The following is a 20,562-nucleotide window of genomic DNA, read 5'->3' as shown; positions in this document are numbered from 1 at the left end:
TTTATGTCTGCTATTTGGCCAAATAAGCTATAAAAAAAATTACTTGTGAGTTGAATCCAGTGTCGGTCATGTTGATCTTTTCAAACTCCCAGATATAGCTGGCGGGTCCAGTCCTCCTCACTTATGCAATGACTTTTTCTAATGACTTTATAATGACTTAGGTTTTGTATTAGTTTTACTGTACTTATTGCATAATAAGATGAATAGCAGTAATAAGCTGGGACATAAAGAGGTTAATATAATTATTTTGACTTAATGAGTTAAGAATGTACAGTATGTATCTATGAGGAAAGCATATTAAGTACTTATTTATTCAAAAATATTAGTTTTCCAGTTAGTGCCTCGGTGTCAGAACTTTATACAGCTCTGTGGTATAATAAACCATTAAAAAAAAATCTCATTAAAATGTTTGACATCTGGAGTTTCCAGCAGATTAGCAGATTACTTTTAAATTAGGCTTTACATATTAATGCGGTAAAGATACAAACAAATATGGTTAAATGTTATTTTTAAAAGGAAACTGCAGTCATTTACATAGGAATAGCTATAGAAAGAATGTTCTTGCATTCCATAAATTTCCTTTGAGAACTTTTAATGACCATTTCCACGTTTCTACAAGTGTTTTTACACTGTAATACATGTATGCCTCTTTTTAGCTTTATTTTTCTAAATTGGTATTGAAAGCCTAAGGGCATACACAGTCTCCTGTGAGCAAAAAGGATATGAAAAATACAAGCCTATTTTTTCATTCCGGTCAATATTATGAGTGCACAGGTTTCTTCCCCTCTTATTTTCTCGCTGTTTCAGCGAATGTTCTGTAGATGCACAAAACCCCAGATGGCAGTCTTATTGTTATGGAAGGTGTGAACTGTTCAGTGTTAGCACTGGACGAAGATGGATGAGTAGGGGAGATGGGCAATGAGGGGCTAATCTGTGGCACGGACCTGTCTTTCAATCTGATCAGCGATGCACAACACTGGGGAGATGGTTTAACAGGAGCCGTTCTCCGTCTCCATCTCTGACTTTTTGCTTGTGTCTCCTTCTCATAACGATGGAGTAATGGAGAGGAGAACTCTCTTAGGCTTTCATTGTATTTCTCTGGATCTTTACCACTAAGTCATCTAGTTTGAGCTGCTATCTTAGGTGGAGATGGGGCTGATAGACCATTAAAATACGCGGTAAGATGGGAATATTTTCCTATATAATGATAGGGCTGTCTGCAAGCAAACAGGAACTGAAGTGTCATCAAAGTGCTGTCAGCTGGCTGGCTAAAACTCTTCCTGAAACCCTGAACTGTTCCCTGTGCAGCGGAGATGTACAGCAGTTACACAACAGCACTGGAGGAGCTGCGCTTATTATCCACATGAGCTACTCGAAGCTCAAACTAGTGGGCGGAATTTAAAGTGGCCTCTTGCTCCTTTGATGTATGCTTCATTAGAGTGAAGGCCACTTCACAGATTTTGTTTATCAACTAGCTGTCATTTCTCTTCAGTGCTCTATGGCACTTCCAATTTAAGATGAAACATGGAGAATTAGACAGACTTACAGTAAAACACGATTGTGAAGGTGGCTACCACTTCACTAGTTTACAGAGGACAGGACAGTGGGGTAAGTCTGAGCAACACCACCCCATGTCATATACAGTACTATATCATGTCCCCCCAAACTACATCATTAGATACTAGAGCAAATGCATTTTTACACTGTTTGTGTTTGCCTTGCATTTGAAATAACAAAGACAAAAAATGTTTCTATATCATGCAATCACAATCTAGACCTATCACAATTCTAGGTTTAGTAGACTAATGCTAGGTTTCCTTACTATTTAACTATCCAGATGCTATTTAACAGTTCTGCATGCAGTCAAAGCATAGATTCGTATGGTGAATAATACCGTAGTATTTTATAATACCATAGTATCTTAAACCTAAAGAATCCTTCAGCAATACTGAGGCAAAATGAAAATACCAAAACTGCTGCGAACAGGTACAATTAATATCATCATCAGTGTTAACTAGGGTATGCATACTAATATAGCTGGAGCACCACTAGCACCTGTGGTCCTCTACTGCAGCCACCAAGCCATAGTGCATATATCAGGTTTATACATTCATTCATTTTCTGTAGGTGCGTCATCCTGATCAGGGTCACAGTGGTTTTGCTAACCTACAATATTTATTTATATTCCCCACTGTGTGCATTAGGAAATGCATATTGGCTAAATCAAAACCTAAACAAAAGCCTGTTTTTGTGCCTTTTGGAGTTAGCGTATAATGGGTATGTGTTGTGTGAGACTAGCAAAACTTGTCGAGTATTTCAGGATTTATGGATAATTTATTTAATATATAATTCCATGACAGTTAAAGCCAAGTAGTTTTATTTGTGCAAGAAAAACATGCTCTTAATCAATTGTAATTGATTCATTTGGGCTGATGATCGTTATTGGATTGATATTAGTTTACTACATAAAACGATATTGAATCAAACAACATTTGGAAGAAACTGTGAGAGGAACCAGATTCAAAAGGGATTCTCTTCTCGCACCAGTAAAGCATACACTCTATATAGTCATATAGGGGGAAAAACGGCCAAGAGGCTTACGTGTGTTGAAGGATACAGTTTGCACATTGTGAGCAGAGTCCTGGGATGAGTACAAGACAGCATTTTTGATCACAGCAGCAGTTATTTTGTACAGGTCTACAGTATTCAGGTGAGATGATCCCAACCCAGTCTCACCAATGAAGCATTTGTATGTTATATGCAAACTGTGTTTTTTTTCCTGTGAGACTGGGTGGGAATACCTCACAGGAAAAAAAGTGCCGTTTTAGTCATAAGCTGTTTCTGAGGAATGCACATCTTTAGGGTAACTATAGGAAATTATCCAGACTAAGCATTAGTCTGACGATATATAAGTATTTTATATTATAGTGTCAGATGTATTTCAAATTGGGTGCAAGCCCATCTAATGGACGAAACGCCAAAACGCCCACATACATTATGTTAACATTTCACACACACACGCACACACACACACACACACACATCTTACTATCCTTGTGAGGACCTTCCACTGATATACAATAATTATTAATGCAGCTAATTAATGCTGTGCCTAAATCTAACCATAACTTTAACCATTTTATTCTTGTAAAAAATAAATGTTTTCATCATGGGGACCAAGCAAATGTCTTAACAAGGTAAACACTGTCAGATATTCCTAACATTCTGGAGACATTTAGTCCCCTCAAATATATAAGAACATCCCCCCCCACCCACACACACACAAACAGAGAGCGAGAGAGAGAGACAGAGACATAGAGAAAGCGGGAGAGAGTGAGAGAGAGCGAGCGAGAGAGAGAGAAACATCCCGCTGCTCTATGATTTCCTGCATTTACGCTTGGTATATTATACATTTAAGACTACTGAGCTGGCCCAACTTCACTTCCCTTACTTTTAAAAAGATCATGTCGCTTCTCAAATAAGCAAATTTAGGATCAATTACAAAAATGAGTAACAGACTGGAACAGATTCAATATCAATTGGACTTCTGGAACTTCTGAGAAGCACAATGTAGTAGATGACATGCTATTATTTTTGGCTGCTTTTTTCTCTCTCTCTCTCAAAATAAGACCTAATACATTTTAAACTGATTTTAACATAACATTTACAACCTGTCATAGTGGCCATATGGAATATTATCATGTACAATATTTGATGCAGTGTATTCTGCAGTACGGTTTGGCAGACAGGTGAGATGATACAAGGTCGTCTGCCGAAAGTGACAGCAGGAACAAACAAGGCAGCACATCGGTGCCCAGACAGTCGGCTACATCTGGGAGAGCTATTTGTAGAAAGCGTGTGCTGCGCCTCTCCGGCTCATTCCGCCCTCCCATCTCCCTCATCAACAGTAAGCACAGATGTTCCTGGACTGAAGGTTAACTCAGAGGGCTGGGAAAAAGGTGCTCACTGTTATTAGTTAAGGCTGAAATGCTCAGGGAATTCACAGTCACATGTATTTTAATACATAAAAATATATTACGCAAAAATAATAATTAATCTCCCAAACCAAATACTATTTCCACTGTATCAGAAAAAGCTTAAATCTAGCGGGGTTCTTTGTTTATCCTTCTAAAAAAGGTCTCCATAACAGAAAGAGTTCCAGTTAGAACCCTTTTTGGAAGCTTTCTGGAAACTATCCAAAAAACCTTTGAAGGGTTCTTTTTCGTAACAGTGTAGTACATACAAATACAACTCATAAGCTTTTTCAAAGCACTGTTCAAAACTTTCCATCTGCAGAATCTCCTGATGCACATTACAAACTGATCTCAGGTCAGCTAATGAAGCATCTGGGCTGCAGTCAGAACATTAACACATCGTTAAGAACTAATGCAGCGTTGTTTAATATAGCATAACAAATAAGCTATGCGCAATGCACAGATGCGCACTAATATAGTATAACAGACCTTTAGAACAGCCTCATTAGCATGCATGACACATAACAAGAAGTTTACTTTAGCACTCTGTGCTCTGTGGCTCTGTAGTCAACAGCAACGCGACCATTCACACTCCAGTTAGAGCAAAAGCCTCCGAGTGCAGTTATGGGCTCCCATACCAACAGTCTGTGGGAGGCGTCATATAGCAGTTAACACTAAAGTCAGTTGTGGTGATAAGCTGGAATATTCACACCAGGAGAGAAAGCAGAGAAACAGGATGCTCAGAAAAATGTGCAAGCAAAGTCTCTGACACTGTAGACCAGTGGTCACCAACCCTGTACCTGGAGATCTTCCTTCCTGAAGACTTTAGCTCCATCTATAACCGCACCCACCTGACCATCTAATCATTGCCTTAAGAAGTTCTTGATCAACTAAAATAGGTGTGTTTAACTAAAACAGGAGATGAAACCTGTAGGAAGGTAGCTCTCAAGGAAGCGGGTTGTTGACCACTGCTATAGGAGGTGAAACCAAAGACCAATGATGCAGTGGTTGTTATCAAAACACGACCTTCATTTCACAGGGTTCGAACGTTCCAAGAGTGTAAATGACCTATTTTTCCTTACTTCATTGCTCCCATAACAATTAATAATGCAAACAGAGATGTCATTAATGTTATATACATCACTGCTGAAGTGTCTCTGCCACTGGAATGGAGAAATCCTTCATTTTAATGGTATGAAGGCATTTGACAAAAAGATCAGCCAGTCTTCTCACTGTTGCTCTGGTGTACAGCTTATTGAATTTTGTGCAGGAAAGACAATAAACAGCTCCTGCAGTGATGCATATGATGAGTGATTGACAAAAACGGATCCTTTAGGGCTTGTGATTTTATAGACTGTGTCAATAAACGTTGTGGAATACCTAGAACAGTCGCACGTAAGAATGCTGTACACAGACAGAGAGAATATTATATTTACTCAAAATACGGAGCAGTGTCTATACTAATAGATTCATTTAGCACACTGTGTAGCCTGAATATAACTCTGGGAATGGTAACAGTGTGTGCAAAAGAATATGACAAAATGGCAGGTATTAAATTTATTGGTGCCTGTTTCGACCATTAAATATCAAAGTAATAGCACTGTTTTATCAAAGTTTCTGAAAAGTAGGTCTCGGTTTCTAAAGAGACTGCAAAACATTCTCAAATTTATGACTTATTATTATTATTATTATTGTGGCACAATTAGCTGTTAGATCATATTAGATACTTGTGGAAGTTTGCATCGTTGATAGCAATAGTTTTTAAAGACAAAAGATTGTCTTTACATTTACCTTATGTATGTAAGTCTAGACTTCTTCATGTCTACACTTATTTGGAGTTCATATGATATTGTGAAAGTGTTTTGATACATTATTGATGTTTCATCAATTAATGTGTTATACTTGATGCAGATGTCATTTGCACCATTGTTAGGCCCACATCAATGTTATGTGTTTCTAATACCTGTGGAACTAAACATGCAACTACAGCATAACTACTGAGGATTTATGCACTGCTACACATGGATTATAGCAGTACAAGTTGTGTGAATACACGTGTATCAACTTCAGTTTTGACTCATGTAAGTACACAAATGAAACAGGAAATTCTCTCTTGGGTGACTTTTAAGCTGTGCATACATTGCAGCCCTCCATGATGTGCTCATCGCAGAAACTCACACTGCAGTATCATCATCAACAACAACAACAAAAAGACAAAACTATAACTATTTTGCAGGTCTACGAAGAACCGTTATTAAATATGTACTTAATACAATCAGCCTCAATATATCTCAATTCTTGATATATTCTCAATCAGATTCAGTATACTCAGAAAATCCCCATATACAGTATACATTATCTACCATTGTGTCTTCTGCAGTTATGTTTGCAACTCTACATCCTGCGATCCTGCACAACCTTTCAGGACTTTCTTCATTTGTCATGCGGCACTGTCTATCATCAAACTAATCTACAGGAAAACTGACTCAATCATTAGACTGCACATGAGAATGGGAAATGAGGGAGACAGGCCCGTGGTGATTTTACAGGCAATTAGATCACACTTAATTAAGCAATAATAAACACTTGAGAGAGGAGAATAGAGGGAGAGAAGGATGGCTGGATGGAAGGATGGATTTTGCTGTGGGCCTCCGCGCTGTCACTGAATGAGTTTCCCCACGGAGTGTTTGTTTAACATGACGGCTGGTGGTCTGGTGTGTGTCATTGCGGAGCAGCATGTGGAGAGACGCACAAGGCAATGACAGAGCTAATACTCTTATTCATCACACTGCAGAGACAAGGGAACACACTGTGTTATTAGCCATCTTCATCTGGATAAAGCAAAACATCTGTCACACCAACCATCCAAGGCTCAGTGCAGCAGTACAAAACCCACACATGCATACACACATACACAACACACACACACACACACTCACACAAAGATGTTCTAGATCATGTTATTTATGACAAGGTTCTTCTGTAATGTTTAGACAAGCCGTCAGAGCAGTTATAACTCATTCTTGATCTTTTCCTCTAAACCACAAAAAGCCTTTTGAACCACATCATGTGTTTTTTGAAAAGAATCACATGCCTGTTTGCTGCCTGATGCACAAATCTTACAAAATCAAACAAATGTGATTCAGACGTAACAGTCTGCATTATGATGGATGGACCATTTCAAATCTGATAAGGATTGTACTGGATAAAACACAAGTCTGATCCTCCTGTGTATAGTTCAGACTTGTGTAACTGGTATTAACCCCGGTTACAGTCTCCATAGCAACCAGAGAGGAGGTTTCACTCAACATGGCAACGTGAGACTCACAGTAACCTTTGGCCTTGTTGTATCAGGGTTCCTGACTCATGAGAGACACAGATACAGAGCACAGAGATATACACTCATTAGCTGGGTAAAAGGGCCTCATTGTAATTCAGGACAGTGCTGATTGGCCTGTGTGTTTTGGGAAGACGGGGGTTACTAATCAAATCTCCTTTCTTAACCTCATTAGCGGATGCTTGACCGACCTGCTGTCGCCTAATGGCTACTGAAAAGGCTCTGTCGCTGGGAGTATAATGGCCCCCAACTCTGTCACGTCTCCACTATCTAATGAGATCTTTAAAAACTGAAATGAGGTGGAGAGGAGCCGTTCTGTTATACGTAGATCAAATAATGGGGGTTTCACTGCTGTTTGAATCAAAATGTAATCAAACGTTTTCCCTTTGAGTCAAACTGACCTGTCCAGACATTGGAATCATCTGACAATTCTGTAATTTCAAGATATTGAGCTTTCCAACTCTCACAAGCAATAATATCTACTGCTTCCTTGTTTTTTTTATTTTTATTTCTCTATTTTTGGAGGTGGTTTAATGGCAAATTGGTAATGATCTGGTAAATATGTAACGTGTAAATATGGATTATATAAAGATTTTTTTAGGTGTAGTTTATTAGTACATATAGAACATACTAGCTTAAAAACTCGTTTTGAGTTTTGTTTGGTCAATGAATCTGGACAGTAACAATAAACATCTGAACAATAAAACCTGAATTGTTTATTATTATTATTTTTAATAAGCCTGAATATCACTTCAGGATTGGTGATGGTGTTTACAAATGAATATGACCAAATAGCAGGTATTAAATTTATCAAAACCTGTTTCTACCATTTAAAGTCAAAGTAAAATCACTGTTGTATCAAAGTTTCTGAAAACTGTCACAGTATCTCAAAAGAATGTGAAACTTTCTCAGATTTATGACAGTTATATTAGACATAATTTTAGATATTCACCTTCCATAATATACATTAATGATAAAAAATAATGTTTAATAATAACCGGTGAATATATATATATATACATATATACATATATACATATATATATATATATATATATATATATATATATATATATATATATACACACACACACACACACAGACACACACACATTTTATGAACAGTTACTTATGCCTATACACATTTACAATTTGAAAGTTTTCCATCACTTTGTCAGCATTTAATCTGCAATATACTTGACACACAGTTATGCTGATGTGTGCCAATTTTCAGTTTACCAGGAACTTTCTTTAATATGTATAGTTGCCACAGCTATCAGGAACTGACCCCAAATCTATGGCTCTGTCACCATCTCCTCTGCTTACTGTATTCTTTAAAAACTGAAATGAGAATAGATGTTCTCTCTGTCTGAGCCAAAATGTTATGTCTGGGTTAAAATGACCAGTTGAGACCTTTAATTCAGGCACTAATTTCTTGCTAAGCTCTTCATTTGTCTATTTTATGGAGGCTTAATGGTAAACTGGTGAAGATCTGATAAATATATAACATATAACATATAAATATGTAATATGAAAAGGTTCTTAGGTGTGGTTTATTCTCACTCATAGGACATTCTAGCTTAACAATTCTGTTACAGTGAGCTGGCCTTAATATTAAGAGAACTAGTTACAGATCTATTCTGCTCAACTGAAATGAAAAAATCTGCTTTATATTTCATGAAACATGCACATTCATCACATTCAGACTATTCCTAGTTGAACATTTGAGATGTATTTTTTATTTTTTTTATTTTTTATAGTTGTTCAGTGCATAAAGCTTGACTGCACCGGGCACTGGCCCAAGCAAGGCCATCTCCCTCACACCTGCTGCTCAATCACAAGAAGTGCATTATGGGGCTGCTATGGCTCTCGGAGTGCCAGGAAGCCTGGTAGCGTTTGGACACTAGCCATCGGAGAGGGAGAGCAACACTGACCTGCATTTTCTGCGCCCGTCGCTTGTCTGCTCTTTGGTTCTGGTGGTAAATGCGGCTGAAGTTGGAGACGATAACAGGGACAGGCAGTGCGATCACCAGCACACCACTCAGAGAGCAGATCGAGCCAAATATCTTCCCTGCTATTGTCTTAGGAACCATATCACCATACCTGAAAGAAAGAGAGAAAGCGAGAGGGGGGTGGGGGGTGGGGTGGGGTTCTGGCATTAATACACGTGCAGCTTGTTTCTACAGATTGTCTCCCTGAGGAGTCGGTGCCCTAACTAACAAAGTTAAACATATGCATGCACATACAAACACACACACCCTGCCCCAACACAAACACACACAAACAAACGTTTACAGAGACATCATCCCAAAGATAAAAAAAAAAAAAAAAAAAAAAAATTCATAATAATAATTTATACTAGTGTCTTGCCAACCAGTGTTTACAATTCTTTGGTGGATATCCTGGCACAGTCTTGCATGTTTAATGGTAAGTCAGCTTTTCTAGTTATTTCTGTTCCCATATTTCCAAGAATAATAATATTTTCTGGTTTTGCACAGAGTAGTCCTGTTTTTTAAAAAAAAAAAAAAAAAAAAAGAATACTATTCACAACAAGAAAAGCCTTAAAAATAGGCTTTCACATTCATTAACTGTGAAAGTGTGTTTAGATTAAGTAAAATCATCTTCAACTAAGATGATCATTATCTTCAACCATCTAAGTTCTGTGGCTTTGGATTTTTTAAATTTATTTATTCAAGTTTTTAGGTCTTGTGCTCCACTAATGATCTCATCCAGTGAATCTAAACAACCTCCCAGTAGATGCTCAATGTCTTCCATTTGGAAGGAAAAAATGATTAAAATATCATTCGGTTATTATCTTAAAACATACACTCACCTGCCACTTTAAAATGAACACATGTACCCCTGATCATTCATACAATTATCCAATTAGTCAATCGTCTGGCAGCAATGCAATGCATAAAGAATAAGGAACAAATGGACAGTTAAACATTTCCTGGTCTTTTTCCAATCGTCATCTGGCCAGTGTCAGTGATCCTGTGTTCAACATAGCCTCAGATTCCTGTTCATGGCTGACAGAAGTAGAACCCAGTGCGGTCTTCTGCTGTTATAACCCATCTGCCTCAAGGTTTTACATATTGTGCATTCTGAGATGCTTTTCTGCTCACCCTGGTTCTAAAGAATGATTATTTGTGTTACCATAGACTTGGTAAATGGTCTGCAATTTTATCCAAAGCGCTTTACACTGTGTCTCATTCACCCATTCACACACACTCACACACCAATGGTAACAGAGCTGCCATGCAAGGCACTAACTTGCCATCAGGAGCAACTTGGGGTTCAGTGTCTTCCCAAAGGACATTTCGGCATGTGGAGTCACGTGGGCCGGGAATCGAACCACCAACCCTACGATTAGTGGACAACCCGCTCTACCACCTGAGCCACAACTGCCAGACTTCCTGTCAATTTGAACTAGTCTGGATATTCTCCTCATTTCTGCTCACAGAACTGCCATTCAGTGGATGTTTTTTGTTTTGCACCATTCTGTGTAAACTCTAGAGACTGCGTGTGAAAATCTACGGCGATCAGCGGGTTCTTAAATACTTAAACCAACCCATCTCGCACCAACAACATGCCACTGAAATGATATTTTTTCTCCATTCTCATGTCTGATGTGAACATTAACTGAAGCTCTTGACCTGCATCTGCATAATTTTACACGTTACACTGCTGCATTTTGATTGGCTGATTGGATAACTGTGTGAATGATCAAGGTGTACAGGTGTTCCTATTAAAGTGGCTGATGAGTGCATTATTTAGTAACTACAACGAAACTAGCAGGAAAAATGTGCGCAATTATAAGCCTTGAAATACAGAAACTCTCTGGTATGCATTGTGTTAAACTGCCTTTCTTATATGGGAAACTGGAAAAAAAAAACCAAGACAAAGATAAGACTAATTTATGGGTGTTTAAAAACTCTATTTGCTTTCCATAAATGAAGTCTTTAAAGATTAACGTTGTTAATTGTGCATTTGTTTGTCCCTGCTGATGGCGAGGAATATTGGATATAAAAATGATTTAAAACAGAGAAACACAACAAAGCAGAGAAACAAAACAGAAACACGCACAGGTATTGCGCTCTTTAATAATGCAATAATTTCCTTAAGCGTGTGCTATCTAGTAAATTTTTTTCTTCTACATTTTAATGGGATAGTAACATTAGTTGTGTTTCCCTTTGATACATATAAGGGATCTTTTCAGTGACTGTCTGAGTGGGTTTATTAACACAGCTTATCCTGTTCCATCATTACATCCATTTAGTAAAGGAAAGGCATAATAAAAGTAAACAGGCTAATGAAACACACATATCAGTGCTGGCGAGAGATTAGAGCGTAGACTTTGTGGGCTGAATGATTTCGAATAAAAATTGTTTCGTGGCAGAAAGACATAGAACGAAGCGTAATATCTTGATCTACCCTGCCAGATCATTACCACATAACAAAAACAAAAGCTTATTCATCAGAATCACACAGACACAGACGTGACTCATTTCCTCTCTAAGATTAAAGCATATGAATCACTTTGGACAGTCATATGAAATGGAAATTTGACCAAGAAGTGGCGTCAAAGTTAAAAAAATAAATTAATAAAAAATACTAATAATTCTAATGAGGGGATGTATTCATTAGTAATAAAAGAAGTTTAGTTTATTCTCTGATGGCCTTTGAGAGGACTGGGGTTAAAAGCAGCAGTGCACATTTGCTTAGTTTTCTTTTAAGTTCCTGGAATTGAGATCACAAACAAAAAAAAATGAGCTCTTGTCACAAAAGTGTGTCAGGTGCTTTGTGTCCTTCTTTCTCACTCAATCTTTATACCCCACCTTGCTCCTTTTATTTTTCTTTCACGCTTTCTCCACAGGCATTATGATTAACCTTTGCTGTGACAAAAGTGTGTGGGGGGGGGGGGGTTGGAAGAGAGAGGTCAGAAGAGAAAGAAAGACATACACAGTGAGGAAGAGCACGAAAGAGCGAGCTCATCACTTCTCCACTAAGTGGTTTCTTTTCACAAAGCTAGCTAGACACTAGAATGAGTTCTATGTACAATCGACGTCTTGGAACTTCACAGAAAACGCACCTAAGCATCTTTTGAACCCTTTTTTTTTCCGGGGGGGGGGGGGTAAAAACTTTAAAATGCATCTCTGCATTGATTTAACCAGTTTCATCAGATTCTCTCTCTCTCTCACTGTTGGTTATGGACCCTTGCTCTCGACACTACAACTGAACATCGTAGCCAGCATGAGAATATATATATTTTTTAAAAATCGGACATCAATCGTATTTTGGGCATGCCCTGAAAGTATAACTTCTCTACTAGTTGGACAGGATAAGATTTCTAAATACACAGTATGTCTGTAATTTAAATTGTATCATTTAAAAAACTATCATTTACAGTATATGAAGATTTCTATAAAGCTGCTTTATGACAATGCTCATTGTTTAATGCACTATATAAAATACAATTTAATAAAAAAATGGAATTGTTACATTATGTTGCTGGAGGATGTCTAATGATTATGTATTTTTAGCATGGGGTAAGTGATCTCTGTAAAAATTCATCCATGTCTTCAAAATGTATGGTTGATTTCCATGCAAACTACTGTATATTCACCGCACTGTAATACAAACGGATTATTTTCTTGCTTGTTGTCGTATGCTATATGGTAGGGCTGAGCGATATGACAAAAATATCATATCACGATACTTGAAGACATTTCTGTGATCCACAATGCTTACCACGATATATAATTTAGCTAACAAACTGTCTGCAAAACAGTAGTAAAAGTTTGACTACTAAGACAAATAAGTAGAGATGCACTGATGTATTGGCTAATACCGATTATAATGGCAATAAAAAGCTAATTTTTCACACTGTCGGCTATCGGCCATAGTTTAAAAACATCCGATGATCAGGGCCGATTATATCCTGTCAATCAAAAGAGGATGGCAAACACATCGATTTCGTGCTGTGTGTAAAGATGACGTCTCTTGTGTGGACTGATGACAAAACTGCAGTTTGTAAGCTCTGTAATCTCTGCACTGATAAAATTTTACACTGGACACTGCAGCAGTGAAGCGGGAGTTTCGGTGTTGAGTCTAATTTTTTCCCCCCACGCTGCTCGAGCTGAATTAAAGCGCCAGTACATGGTTGAAAGATTTAAGATGGAGACGAGTTGACAAAAAAGTATATATATTGCACAGAAAAATATATTTGTAGAGTAGTATATTTCATATCCAGTTAATGTTAATATATAAAAAAGTTTGTATTATATATTACCAGTTTGATGTTCAGTGATAATGTAGAAATGCTTTTGTTTGTGGTGAGTATATGTGAGACTAACAGGAGGTTTTTTAGATTTCAGTCAATGTTATTATGAATTAATAACATTCAATAAGTTAAGAAATCTTGCTGTAATCTTCAGAATTTATTTAATTTTAATAGCATTTCCTTCAGAATTGTGGAATTAATTATTATTAATTTAAAAGACGGTATAAAAGGCAGAACTATCGGTATCGGCCGATATCACTCTAAATAATCGGTTATCGGTATCGGCTGAGAAATTTAGTATCGGTGCATCTCTACAAATAAGATTAAGTTTAAAAAATGTCAAATCAACAGCATCTGTTCAGTAGCAATTAATTTATAATTATTAAAAATGTAAAAAAAAAAATACATCACCATACCAATGATATCTCAGAAAAGTGTAGCGTGTAATCATTTATCACGATACCAATATTACATCAATATATCGCCCAGCCCTACTACTGTATATGGCTAAAAGTATTTGGAGAGCCGAGCATCACACCCGTAAATGGTTCTTCCCCAAACTGTTGTCATAAAGTTGAACGAGCACTTTCTTGGAAAATCCAAAGATACTCAGATAACAATTTAAACTAGTTCAATCCAAATACATCTTTATTGTATGTGTGGTAAACACTGATTTGAGTTTCCCACATCTGGAATAAAAAAACACAAACAAAACAAGCGTCTATTTGGTCTAGAAGGAAGTAACATTACAATGAACAGCTTTCTCTCAGCTGTAGACATATGTGTGTGTCAGTCAACTATAGCTCAGAGCCAATGATGATAGACAGGGCAATTCTCTCGCCCTCCACAGCGAGGGGTTGAATGCCTGGAAGAGGTCATTGTGGGTGTGTGCATGTCTCACACACATTCTATTCATTCTATGCTCTTGTTCTGAATTTCCTCTTGTGTAGCTCTTTGTCTGAGATGCTGTTGTTCCTGTAGTGTCTCTCAGACAAGCTAAACAAAGGCCTGTGTGACTCATGTCCGAATGAGGCACAAACCGATAACAAACTGACTCAGTCACTTTCCATCCCACACACACACACACACACACACACACACACACACAGCTGAGCGTTAGAAAAGAAAGAAAGAAAGAAAGAGTCTTGCTCTCATGATAGCTTGGTAATGAAAACATTGACGAGTCTTCCTCGGTTCTCCACCTGACCTGCTCCAACTTTTTGTTGCCTTGTTATTTGTTTACAAAGTTCTAAACATCACCCTTTAAAATAAGAGCTGATCTAGGATCTCTCTATAATAGATTCAATTAAATATTTATTATAGCTCTAGAAACACTTTTAAACACTATGACTTCTCCCAGAGCTTCCATTAGTTTCATTGGAGTTACTGAATAATTCAGCAGGTAGTAAGTAGGTACTGAACAATATGTTTTTAAATTTCCAACAAATAAACTGCACAGCAAAAACCCCAGTGTTGATTTAACACCCTACAGTGTTTATATGGAGAGAAATAACACTCTGGGTGTTAATTCAACATTAGGGATTTTACTGGGTGGGACTTTAAGGGGTTATTCAGTTAGTGTTAAAAATAAAGTTTGCTAAAGAAGTTTGCTATCATTAACTTAAGCCAGTTTTAGACTGCATGATTACAGTGGTCTTTGAAGATTATTACTAATCATAGTGTACGAGATGATCCTAATGTAATCTTGGCCAAATTCTATAACAGACTGGCTGATAATGTGTTCTCTATGTCAGATTATATGATAGAGATCCTCGATGTTTGCCTGTGATTTTTGCATCATCCTCATATCTGTGGCTTTTAGAAGAGTGTCATAGCAGCAGTCACACTGGAATTTTAATAATAATTTCTGACACAGCCAAAACTGTCATCAGCAGTCTTTTCATCTCAGCAGTGGAACTAAATTGGCTGCTGATTAGTGTCACATTATGTGCTCTCAACTTTATGTGTTTATGTCACATTATGTGTTCTCTTTTTACGATTTGTTATTTTTTTGTCTGCAAGGGTCAAATCTGGCCTAATTTTGTGCACTGTAAAGCCAGCTTTACAGGGTTTTCAATCACTTTATTTATAAAGCACAATAAAAACAACTCTGGTTGACCATTGTGCTGTACAACCAACTACAAATAAGTACAACCCCACAGAAGTGAAAAGACATCATTGCACATGGTAATAGACTCTAAACAGAAAACCAGCCAAAGTCCTGCTCTGGGTTTAGTTATAGGCCAGATCAAAAAGAGAAGTTTTCAACTTAGTTTGAAATTCTGACTCTGATTAAACGATTCTGAGAGATACTGTTTACAAACTGTTCCACAATTTTGATCCTCCTGACTTTAACATAGATTTAGGGACCATCAAAAGTCTCTGGTCTAAAACATAAAAGTCTATGTTTCTATAAAGCTGCTTTGAGACAATGTCCATTGTTAAAAGTGCTATACAAATAAAATTGAATTGAATTGAAATTGAATCTGGTCAGATCTCAAATATCTGACATGTGAACTAATGTTCCACAGGTCAGAGAGATAGCTAGGTGCCGATCCGTTTAAGGATCTAAACATGAATACGAAATCAATTCTATAACAAACTGGCAGCCAATGCAAAGAAAGTAAGACAGGGGTGATATGTTCAGATTTACGATGGTTTCTCAAAAGTCTAGCAGCTGCATTTTGAACAGGTTGTACCCGATTTATATAAGATTTACTTATTCAAAATTAAAGTGGATTACAGTAGTGAAGACGATAAACAAAGTGACACAAAAGTATGTATCACTCTCTAAAACTCTGTAAATCAAAATAGTATTAGTTTTAATACAAAAAAGTTTTTAGGACAAGGTTGTTAAAATGTAATTCAATGCAAACTGGGTTTGCGAATAAGAGCGAAAGTGCAGAAAGCCAGAGCGTTCGGAAAAGGGAAATTTCTTCACGTTCTTGACTATTTGACTGAAAGCTGATGTTTTCACAGTGTGTTCAACACTTCAATGAGTTGCATTTACTACCAAAGTAGACACAGGAGAAGAGAGGATGAGTGATTATGTGAAAGACAGAGAGCACTACTGAGAACTGCAGGACACGGACTGGCAGAATCTGCAGTGCGGTGTTAGTAGAAGAGGATAAATGTAATTTGCTGATGTTTTGAGAGCACTAATGTGAATGAATCAGTAGGTGGGCAGATGATGGTTAGTGGAAGAGAACAGAGGAGCAAAGAACAAGGCTTAGGAAGAGTTCAGCACCACGGTCAGCTCCTCCTGCTCAAGTGAATGTCTGAGTAAACAAACCCAGTTTCACAGAATACACGATCATATGCACCTTCAAAATGCTAAATATCAACATTCGGGCGCAAATATACGTTCAAACTTTCACTCGAATGCGGTGTATAAGACATTCTGGACTGACGTGGTACTGTGCAAATGTCTCAGGCACGGGCAATTAAATGCTGTAGAGCAAAGATGCCTTCAAAAATAATTAAATGAAATGTGTCTACATTTAAAAAAAACCATAAATAGCAATAAACGGTAATAAATGAAACAAAATGACGACCCTTTGCTTAAAAAAATGTAGTCTCAAGTACAGTTTGTGCAGTTTGATAAGGAAATGAGCTGTAAGTTTTACTAAGCATCCTGCAGAACCAGCCAGGGTTCTTCTGGAGATTTTGACTGACACACCTGCTTCTTATTTTTGCAGCAAAACCCATCAGCTTTCATGACATTTTTTGGTCTCTTACCTCTTACCATAATATGCTGCTTTCTTTACTGACATACAAACATTGTTCTGTAACATTTAATTTTCTGCTGGAAAACGAATGTTTGGGAATCTAAAATGTTTCTGTATTGACTCGATAATGCAGAAGTCTTCAAATAAAAATCTATAACAAAGTCTGTACTAAAATATGATGGCCTAGGACTTTTGAACAGTACTGTATTTCAAACAACTGTGGCTCAGGTGGTAGTGTGGGTTGTCCACTAATCGTAGGGTTGGCGGTTTGATTCCCGGCCCACGTGACTCCACATGCCGAAGTGTCCTTGGGCAAGACACTGAACCCCAAGTTGCTCCTGATGGCAAGTTAGTGCCTTGCATGGCAGCTCTGCTACCACTGGTGTGTGAGTGTGTGTGAATGGGTGAATGAGACACAGTGTAAAGCTCTTTGGTACCATTAAGGTTAAAAAAGCGCTATATAAGTACAGCCAATTTACCATATGTGATAAATAATTTTACCAATTTTTTAAAAAAACATATTATTGAGAATTGATCACTTGATCACCGGGCTCAGGAAAATTATCCTCTTCTTAGCAAACACAATCAGGCTTGCAAGTCATGGTAATGAGGGAAGCCTGAAGAATTTACCACCTAAAAACTATCTGCATTTTGAAAATACACAGGTTTTTTTCTGTACTGCATTTCCATGGGGCTTGCAAGCCTGATTGTGTTTGCAGAGAAGAGGAGATGTTTCATTCATGAGCCTGCTAACTTTAATCATACTGTATGTTGTGAAAAGCACAAACTCTACTCATGAAGTAGGTGGCACTCAATATGTAACATTTTTTTAAATTACGTATCATTCTTATTCAAATAGCAAAGTGGTAGAGGTTAGCTTGGTTTAAAAAAAAATAACAATAATAAAAAATGGGCCAAAACCAAAATGTGGAAATATATCAAGCTTTTAATGGTCTTAATAACAAATCATTGGTCAGGAAATTAACAAGAATTAAACAAATAGATAAAGTAACTTAAAATGTGACAGCTTCTCGTGTTGATTTCTTTAAATGTTTAAGCCTTGTGCGTAAACATGCAGACAGCTTTTTATTTATTTAATAAAATTTTTACTTTATTTTAATTTTGTACACCCAGTTTGAATTTTACATCAAACATTTAAATCATTGAATCATGATTAACCATGAGTTTACCTTTGCATACAAGATAATATACTGTATGTGATAATATAAATATTCTGTACTATATAAGTGAATTTAGCTCTTTCTAGCTTTTCTCCACTGCAGCAAAATTAAATGAGCAAATGGTGGCACAGGAGGTCGCAAGAGTGCGTTTGTTTAAATCTTGCTAATTTCCTGAATAATGATTTGTTGTTAAGACCATTACAAGCTTTATACATCCCCCATACATCCCCTCTGGAATGTAGGTTTGCTCCAAAATGTTGATATTCACTGTTTTGAAGGTGCTATAGATAAATTGCATGTGAACTTTTTTCCCCTGTGAGACGGGGTTGGACAGTAAACAAGTTACACTATCATCATGTTCATGTTCTTGTCCTTGGATCTGTTTCCTAAAATCTCTACACGATAATGATTATCACTGCACCTGCTCTACCAAATAATGATGATCTTTGTGCTATTATGCTTTTCAGACACACAGAACTGCTTTATTATGATCACCTCAAGTACCCCCTGCTTTCTCTCGCTCGCTCTCTCCTGAGTGGTAATGAATGTTAATGGACCTGATCTGCCAAGAATGCTTTGCTGAACTAAATCTCAGGTAGTTCCAGTAGAAGAGGTTTTAGTAAAAGAGGTGCGTGGGTATGCGTTCCTCTGAAAACAAAATCACACTGAGAAACGTTTGAAACTAAAGATTAAACACAGATATGCTATAGTAACCAAACCCAAATCACATTATCTGCATTTATTCCAGTTAAATGAGAGATCATCAGATGGAAGACACACAACACAATGGACTGGAAGGTCTTCATCTTTTAGTTAAGTATGCTACACAGACAGGAATAAGGACTTGTGTTAGGATTGGTGTGTTTTGGCAGGTACACTCATGTTCACACCGCCAAGGAATCCCAAGTCTTGCATTCATTCATTTTCATGTATGAATGTTAAAGCAGCTGAAACACTCCGTCTCTGAATGAACTGTAAATTTAGTTTAGTTAGTGAAAGAACAGAACAGAAGCGAACAGAACAGAAAAGAGGTTATTTTTAACTTGACAGCAACAACATAACAGCATATAATTAGTCATTTCAGAATTTAGCATGTAATCATAGGTTTGTGCTTTCCTTTTTTTTAAAGCCTCACAGATTTTGGAAAAATGTAACATCTGTAATAAAGCCTGTGGATAATTCAAGTGCTGAAAATGTCAAAGACAAAGTTGATTAAATGGCTCCGACAATGTTAAGGAGGTCAATTATTTCCATAGTGTCCCAGAGCTGTATCATTCAAAGCTTTGCTTCAAAGAGATGAAGAAATGGACTGATCCAGAATGATCCAGAGGGGAAGAGAGAGACTCAACCAACCAGTGCAGAAATAAACCAGTCCAGGGTGGATAAAATTTGGTGTCGGTGCAGCAAATGTCCATCCTACTGAAATCAAACATCTGCACTGCCATGATTGACATTTCATAAAAGCGCTTGTTCAAAACCATAATCTGGCTGGAGATGACACCGTGCCATACATTACAAATGACTCAGGATTCTCAGGCCCACATCAACTCTGCAGTCTTTTTGGTTTTTTTCCATCTGCTTAAAATTAATTGGAAGAAAGAATCAAGACCAGAGGGACCTCATGGCCAGATGTCAACTGATTAAATGAACTAGAAGGAAGTTATTTAATTGTGGTTTCCAGCACTCAATATGTTGTGTGTCAGATTTATTTTTTGTCTATGGTGTAATAAGATATGACCCCCAAGTGTAGTTTATTGTGCATTTTTCATAGCAGCAGTACATGCAGTTTCCTTCAGGTCATTTGATGGATACTAGTAACCTCAACGTTCACACAAATCAACACGACCCCACTTATGTGGGAAAAATACAGGTAGGGTGTAGAGGTACATACTGAAGTCCCTACGGGGTTTGTGTATGCAGGTCTTTCATGGACTGTGAAAGCTGAATTGAATGTGAATTTTGTATATTTAAATTGTATACACATCATATACAATACACCCCCTCAAATTTCTGTTGTGGATTTAATAAATGTAAATTTTTTCCAGTGTTTTTTCTTTGT

At 37.3% G+C, this 20,562-nt stretch overlaps 1 protein-coding gene across 2 annotated transcripts in view; it reads right to left on the bottom strand.

Annotated features, from left to right (window-relative positions):
• The window catches only part of kcnd3 (potassium voltage-gated channel, Shal-related subfamily, member 3), a 157,180-nt gene that overhangs the window by 16,542 nt on the left and 120,076 nt on the right, over positions 1–20,562 (bottom strand). For both annotated transcript variants that reach the window (XM_053625356.1, XM_053625357.1), the window contains exon 2: positions 9,246–9,414. In XM_053625356.1, the coding sequence (XP_053481331.1) occupies positions 9,246–9,414 (169 nt within the window). The remainder of the gene's footprint in view (positions 1–9,245; positions 9,415–20,562) is intronic.

This window comes from Ictalurus furcatus, chromosome 5 (assembly GCF_023375685.1).
Source record: "Ictalurus furcatus strain D&B chromosome 5, Billie_1.0, whole genome shotgun sequence".
Taxonomy (NCBI): domain Eukaryota; kingdom Metazoa; phylum Chordata; class Actinopteri; order Siluriformes; family Ictaluridae; genus Ictalurus; species Ictalurus furcatus.
The sequence above is the reverse complement of the archived record's forward strand: the minus strand, read 5'-3'. Positions and strand labels throughout refer to the sequence as shown.